Source organism: Musca domestica, unplaced genomic scaffold, assembly GCF_030504385.1.
Source record: "Musca domestica strain aabys unplaced genomic scaffold, Musca_domestica.polishedcontigs.V.1.1 14, whole genome shotgun sequence".
NCBI lineage: Eukaryota > Metazoa > Arthropoda > Insecta > Diptera > Muscidae > Musca > Musca domestica.
This window is the reverse complement of record NW_026712192.1, coordinates 12979308-12987578: the sequence shown is the minus strand read 5'-3', so window position 1 is coordinate 12987578 and position 8271 is coordinate 12979308. Positions and strand designations below refer to the sequence as shown.

Sequence of the window (8271 nt, the reverse complement as noted above, 5' to 3'; positions counted from 1 at the left end):
ATTTGGTATTTGAAGTTCACAATGAATACTACAGCCTAAAACAGAAAATTGTATGTGCAGATCCACGTCTTCGTATAGCCCCCATATAACGGTACATTCACAATGAATACTACAGCCTAAAACAGAAAATTGTATGTGCAGATCCACGTCTTCGTATAGCCCCCATATAACTGTACCTCCCGATATTCGGTGTTTTGATGATTTAAGCGAATTCATTCACCGGATTTGTTTCAAATTTGGTATTTAAAGTTCGTAATGGATACTATAGCCTACGACAGAAAATTGTCTGTGTAGGTCCACGTCTTCGTATAGGCCCCATATAACGGTACCTCCCGATATTCGGTAATTTTATTTTATCGACATTATAACCGATTTGTTTTTAAGTTTCGCATTTGAATATTGTAATGGCTTATGACAAATGTTACCTACGCAGGTTCATGTCGTCATATAGACCCTAATATAATAGCTACATTCGGTATTTTTAAAATTTTAACAGAATTTTTAACGGATTTTATTGTTTTTGAGAATTGTCAAATTCGTCCCAAATGGTAGAAGGTATTCAAAGTTCGGCCCGGCCGATCTTACAGCTTTTTTACTTGTTTGGACTGGCTTTTCTCTTTTACGAAGACTTAAGCCAACCAAAAACCCGTGTTAAGTACTCTCACATTTAGTTTTTTCGTGTGCAGAAATATATGGTTCATTTGAAACTTATAAATGTTCAGAATTGTTGATATTGCAATTCTTATGATATTTTTTTATCAGAAACATCAGCTCACCATAAGCTTTTCAAAGAGATCGTCAAACGTTTGAATTTTTTATGCGTCCCCATTGGGCGTTTATTAACGTGAAATTTTTTTATAAACTTTCTTTTGATTGAAAGATTGGAACCATGAACTTGCCGGAGTTAAAATATTCATGGCACAATATTTTCAAAATATTTATATGGCCATCTTGTCAAAAGGGTCAGTCAATGTTGCACTTATAAATTTTGATCACGTTCAGATGCAGTGCCGTTCTTTTGCATTCTTTTTCGTCGTATCAAGTTACGGTAACGTTGGAGTTTTGGTTTTATATAAAGTGTTAAAGGGGATGCAAATTGGGTTGACTAAATAATAAATCATGCGAGGCGTATCTGGGTATAAGCATGACTCAATAACAAGTCAAAAAGCTGTAAGTTCGGCCGGGACGAACTTTGAATACCCTCCACCATTTGTTACAAATTTGGCAATATTCAAAAAATAAAATGCGTTAAAAATTTTGTTAAAATCTTAAAAATACCGAATGCAGCCGTATATTAGGGTCTATACGACGACGTAGATAGACAATCTATTACAATATTCAAATGCGAACAAATTTACCATGGGGGTTATAAAACGTGGACCTGCACAGAAAATTTTCTGTCTTAGGCTGTGGTATCACTTCGGTAATTAAGATCGCTAAAATCATCAAAATACCGAATATCGGGGGTTGCGTTATATGGGAGCTATACGAAGACGTGGAAATGGGCCATGTATGTCTACGTTTTGGTATAGTCCCTATATAACGGATTTTTTTAAGTTTCGTCATATAGACCCTAATATACGGCTACTTTCGGTATTTTTAGGATTTTAACAAAATTTTTAACGGATTTTATTTATTTGAAAATTGCCAAATTCGTTCCAAACGGCGGAGGGTATTCAAAGTTCGGCTAGGCCGAACATACAGCTTTTTTATTTTAAAATGAATATTATTGAAATAATTTGCAAATATATCTCCGAATTGTCTGATCAGAATATTATTTTTTACAAAGTTGTTTTGAAAACAGAAAATTTAAAATTAAAAGATAAGAAATTATTTCTCACTGTGTAAAGAGAGACAAAAAAACACTTGCAATATTTTTTTTATTTCAAAACACATACAATCACAAAAATTTTTTGAGGCTCTCTGCCTTGCCCTGAATTAAAGGGTAAGGTATAGCTAACAGCTGATTACAATTTTTTTCTAAGTGTGTCCGACTTCTGTCAATTTTGTGTATGTATTTATTGTTTTGGAAAATAAAAAAAAAATATTTTCACAACCAATGATTGGAAGACACGTGTATATAAATGTTCGATTTCCTTCAAAATTTTGCAACAGAATTGACCATGGCCGGTGTCTATTTATGTGGAGGTCTTGAGGAGTAGAACAGCTCTGGTAAATCATGATCTCAGTGTGCATTCGGACATCCATAATAATAATCCCCCCGTTATCTCTCTGCGTTATTTTGGCCCATTCCCGGCGAAGCGCTTGCTTGAGGTGATCGACACTTTAGTGTTAAACTGGCTTTCAAAAATGGATTAATATCCGGATATTGTGCGCTGGAAATGAAGCGAGGAACCTCACATTGTAACCATTCTTGGATACCGCGTGCTAAGTGCGATGGTGCTGAGTCCTGTTGGAATGTCCAAGGTCTGCGACCAAAATGTTTGCGTGCCCAAGGCTTTAATACACCCTCCAGAATATTTTCGCGATAATATTCTGATGCCACGGTCGATTAATACGAGCGGAGAGCGACCATCTGCTGTTATAGCGGCCGACACCATCACCATGGCCAGCGCTTGAGTTCTGGTGGCCAACCGAAGGTCCACATTTTCAGCTGACCTCTTTGGCAAGTAAACACGAATATTTTGTTTGTTTACAAACTGTTGGACAACGAATGTTTTCTCATCGGAGAAAACCAAATTCGGCAGTTTACCACTTTCAGCCAAGCGAAGCAACTCTTTAGTTCTTTTGAGTCTATTTTCTTTCTGTTGGGGTGTAAGTTCTTGCACTTTTGGAATGTCAATGGCTTTACCCCGAGCTCATTTTTCAATATTTGCCGAGAATATTGCGGTATGTTAAGCTCACGAGCCATTTTTCGGCCACTTCGACACGGGTTTCAAGGCTATCAAGTAGCTTCTTTACATCCATCCACTTCCTTGACGTCGGGCTACGCTGCCAGTATCACGGTAAAGAGGGATTGTACGAGACACAAAAAAATTATTCACATTTAAATGGTGGAGTGATCTTATGCTAGCCACTTGTGGTTTTCTGCCAAATATAAAGAAATCACACTATCACGCTTTATTTCCATCCGGAATAACTTTTTACTGGAAAATGCTCACCAAAATGCTTTTGTACGCATGTAAACAATTGTTTCAAATTGTTTCAAATTTGGTATTTGAAGTTCGTAATGGATATTACAGCCTACGACAGAAAATTGTCTGTGCGGGTCCACGTCTTCGTATAGCCCCCATATAATGGTACCTCCCGATATTCGATATTTTGATGATTTTATCGAAATTATTCACCGGAATTGTTTCAAATTTGGTATTTGAGCTTCGTAATGGATATTACAGCCTAAGACAGAAAATTGTCTGTGCGGGTCGACCTCTTCGCCCCCATATAAAGGTACCTCCCGATATTCGGTATTTTGGTGATTTTAGCTACATTATTACCGATTTTTTGAAGTTTCGCATTTGAGAAGTGTAATGGTTTATGACAAATGTTACCTATGCAGTTCCATGTCGTCGTATAGACTCTAATATAACAGGTACATTCGGCATTTTTATGATATTAACAGAATTTTGAAAGGATTTTATTGTTTTTGAGAATTGCCAAATTCGTTCCGAATGGTGGAGGGTATTCAAAGTTCGGCCATCTTCTTTTTTACTTGTTAGTACTTCCAGTACACTTATAGTTCGAACATCTATACTAAACCCTTCAACAACTCCCATTCAGAATTAAGTTCATGGAGTGGTTTCAATTCTTGGTACCTTTTAGTACCTAGTCTCACCCCTTGGCACCAACCATAGATCTTCATGTAAATTTTAAGATTCTCGCTTTAGCCCTTTCGCCTGCGTTGATGAGTGTCTAATCTCTTTTATGTATAGATATTTTTCCTAGTTTGCCAACGTGGATATCGAATTCAGAACCTGCTGGTTTGATGTCGGCCGCACAGTGCGGGGAATTCGTTAAGATTTTATAACAATTGCAAAATCCAAATAAAAATATTTGAAAAGGGCCAGAGACCACTCTCCAATTTCTTTATTTTTAACAAATTCATCAGCATTTAAAAAAGGTCAAACCAACAATTTTATTTCAAGCTTTTGAAAATTTTTGTTGTGTCCAATTTCGGATTTGCCTTCTTGCTATAGCCAGCCAACAATTGTTTTAATTTGGCAATAGCTTTAGCTGGATTAAGACCCTTTGGACAGGTGTTGGTACAATTCATAATGGTATGGCATCGATATATTTTATATGGATCCCGCAAATTGTTAAGACGTTCTGCGGTAGCTTCATCACGTGAATCGATAATCCAACGATAGGCTTGCATTAGAACGGCTGGTCCCAGATAGCGGTCACTGTTCCACCAATACGAAGGACAGGATGCCTGGCAACAACAACACAAAATACACTCATACAAACCATCCAAGACATCACGATCTGCCGGATGTTGCAAATACTGAGCTGTTCCCGTTTCCTCCTTAGCCTTGCAACAGCGCTGCAACCATGGTTGTATGGAACGATACTGTTCGTAGAATTGTGAAAGATCTGGCACCAAATCACGTACCACATACATGTGGGGCAAGGGATAAATGCGCAAGGGCTTGGAGAGATTTTTATCAATTTTACAGGTGCATGCCAGCGTATTGATGCCACCAATGTTCATGGCACACGAACCACAGATACCCTCACGACACGAACGACGAAAAGTCAAAGTTTGATCCATTTCATTTTTAATTTTGATTAGAATATCCAAAACCATTGGACCACATTTGGTCAAATCAATTTTATAGGTTTGCAAACTGGCCTTTTCTCCCGGCTTCCAACGATATATTTGTACGGTTTTGATTTGTGGGCTTTTGGGCTTGATAACAGGTGCAACGGTTAAAGATTTTATTTCTTCCTTTGGCTTTGTTGGCTCCTTTGGTGCTAAGGATTTTGGAGGGGGATTTTCGGTACATTTTTTATTCGCAGCATCACTCATAGACCGCATGGGCAACGGTTTTCCATTTAGATACCATTGCTTCCAAATTGTGGAGACATTGTTAGATCGCATTATGAGAATATTTCTGGGATTATTTATTTCAAAATGTAATGAAAATTGATTTTCGTTTGTTTTTAGTCCACTCAAAGAAATATAAAAAAGTAAAGTAATTCGAAAGTCTGCTGTAAAAGTAAGTAATTCGAAATATTTCAGCTGTAATTTCGAGTCCCTGGCTCATTTGGGAATGGGTACATATCATATTAGGCATATCTTGGACTTTTTTTTAAATTTTGACCAGTTTCAGGAAGGTATCAAAGCGTGGATCCTTTTTTGGAAATTTAAAGCAGTTGCGGGCGAAAATATGGACCCTTTTTGGAAATTTTAAGCAGTTGCGGGCGAAAATATGGACCCTATACAAAAATTTTAAGTAATTCCGGGAGAGGTACAAAAATGTAGACCTAGGCAATAAATGGTCAATTATTGAACATTTTGAGCAGTTTTGGGGAAGATCCAAAACCTTTTAGGAAATGTTGACCAGTTCTGGATGAACATAACGAGACTTGTTTGGGCCATTTCGAGTAATTCCGAGGGAGGTACAAAAACGTTGAGCTACAAAAACACTTCTGCTGAAAGTATGAAAAGTGGAAAATAGAAGACCGTTTCTGGAAATATTGTCCATTTCCGGGAGAGGTACGAAAAGTGGACCCATAAAGCACTCTTTTGGACACTTTGAACAGTTCTGATCGCACTTCGAAAACGTGGACGTAGATGACCAATGGACCATTTTTTATACCCTCCACCATACATAGTTTGTAACTCATCGAACTAATAATTTTAGACATAACAAAGTATTTATATTCTTGATCTGCGTAAAATTCTAAAACGATTTAGCCATTCGTCCTTCCGTCCGTCTGTTATAATTACGCTAGAGTCAAAACGAATAAAGATAAAAAGCTAAAATTTTGCACATACCAGTATTTTGTCTGCAGGCAGGTCAAGTTCGAAGATCGGCTATGTCGATCCACTATATCTTATAGCCCCCATATAACGATACAGCCGATATTCGGTATTTTAATTATTGTAGCCAAATTTTTCAATGTAATTGTCTTAAAATCCACAAAAGAAGTTCCTTTTGAGTACTTTGCCACCTGGAAGTGAATTGTCTATATGGGTCCACCATATCGTACAGCCCCCAAATAACAGTACCCTCGATATTCGGTATTTTGATGACATTTTGACGACATTCTTACCGGAATTGTTTAAAATTTCGTATTTAAAGTTCGTAATGGGTATTGCAGCCTATAACAAAAAATTGTGTATACAGGTCCAGATCTTCGTATAGGCCCCATATATCAGTACCTTCCGATATTCGGTATTTTGATGATTTTAGGTAAAATATTCACCGAAATTCCTTGAAGTTTCCCACTTGAAGTTTCTAATAGGTACTACAGTATGTAATAGAAAGTTGTCTATGCAGGTCCAGGTCTTCACGTATCCCCGATATAACAGTATTTATTATTATTATTATTATTCGGTATTTTTATGATTTTAGCTACATTATTCACCGGATTTTTTTCAAGTTTCGTGTTTGAATATTGTAAAGGCTTATGATAAATGTTGTCTATGCAGGTCCACGTCTTCGTATAGACCCCATTATAACAGCTATATTCGGTATTTTTAAGTTGTTAAGTTTTTAACAGAATCTGTAACGGATGTTATTTATTTACTTTTTTTGAAAATTTTAAAATTCTTTCCAAATGGTGGAGGGCATTCAAAGTTCGGCCCGACCGAACTTACTGCTTTTTTAATTCTTTATCTACAAAAACATTTCTGCTGGAGGTACAAAAAGTGGACCGTATCTTGAAATTTTGACGATTTCCGGCAGAGGTACGAAAAGTGGACCCATAAAGGCTCTTATTAGACATTTTGAGCAGTTCTAGGCGCACTACGAAAACGTGGACGTAGGTGACCAACGGACTCTTTTTTAATATGTTGAACATTGTCGGGAGAGGAGCGAATTGCCCTAAGGCCCTAAGATTTATATAGTACTAGTAGGTACGAAAACATGGATCTAGATCGAAGACCTCTGGACTCTTTTTATTTTTTTTTTTTTTTTGAAAATTTTAACTAGTTCCAGGGGAAATGGAAAACCATGGACCTATACAAATTTTAACCAGTTCCGGAAACGTTCACCTCTGAACTACCCCGGTTAAATGGACCCTTTTTTGGAATTTTTGACGAGTGCCGAGGAAGATGCAAAATCATGGACCTATCCTCTTTTTACAAATTTTAACCAGTTCCGGAAACATTCATCTCTGAACCACCCCGGTAATGCGGACCCATTTTGGACCTTTTGAGCCGACCAGATTACTATAAAAACAAGCCTTACCCAAAATCTCGTTTCTGTAGTGGTGTACCCAAGCCAAAGGTTCGTATCTTCGATTTGGGCAGAAAGAAGGCTGGCGTAGAAGACCTCCTCTTGTGCGTGCAATTGGTGTTCGATGAATATGAACAGCTCTCATCCGAAGCCCTGGAAGCAGGCAGTATTTGCTGCAACAAATACTTGGTGAAATTCTGTGGTAAGGATCAACTCCACATCTGCATGCGTTTGCATCCATTCCATGTTATTTGCATCTTAAGAAGTTCTGGAAGAGGTTCGAAAACGTTGACCTAGTTAACGCATGGACCTTTTGTGAACCAATCCCGGCGAAGGTACGCACGCATACGCCGGGTCTGTAGGACATTATGTACATATGGACATTTTCACCATTCTCTTGGAGATACGAATGGCTCTAGTTCCGCGAGACCAATGCCGAGGAAAACAATGAAAACCTAGGTGACCTATGAACCACTTTTTGGAAATTTTGTTCGGTTCCAAGAGAGACGCAAAAACTTGGTCCCTTTTTAAAAAATTTGACTAGTTCCGGGAAAAGTTAACTTTTGGAAAAATCTACCAGTTCCTGGGTAGACATGAAAACATGAATCCTTATTTTATCCAATAAAAACTGGTAATGTCAATATTTATTTTGATTGTGGATCGGACAGGACCCTTTTACCAAAAACCCTGTATATAACACCAAAATCTATGCAAATCGCTATTTTAAACAATTAATGCCCACCACAAAAAGGTATAATCTGTTAAATAAAAAACTTTATTACAAAATGAATAGAACTACCATCTTGTGGTGGGAGAGTATAAAATAAAATGTTCTGTTCCAGAACCTGCAGGAATCTACAACTTTTACCTTTTTTCGGTATCACAAAGGGAAAATCGGTTATTGCAA

At 37.5% G+C, this 8271-nt stretch overlaps 1 protein-coding gene across 1 annotated transcript; it reads right to left on the bottom strand.

Annotated features, from left to right (window-relative positions):
- Nucleotides 1-3996: 3996 nt before the first annotated feature.
- On the bottom strand, nucleotides 3997-5134 carry LOC101889995 (succinate dehydrogenase [ubiquinone] iron-sulfur subunit, mitochondrial-like). The gene has a single exon (XM_005186569.3). The coding sequence runs from the start codon at nucleotides 5057-5059 to the stop codon at nucleotides 4094-4096; it is 966 nt and encodes a 321-aa protein (XP_005186626.1). The 5' UTR covers nucleotides 5060-5134; the 3' UTR covers nucleotides 3997-4093.
- Nucleotides 5135-8271: the final 3137 nt, after the last annotated feature.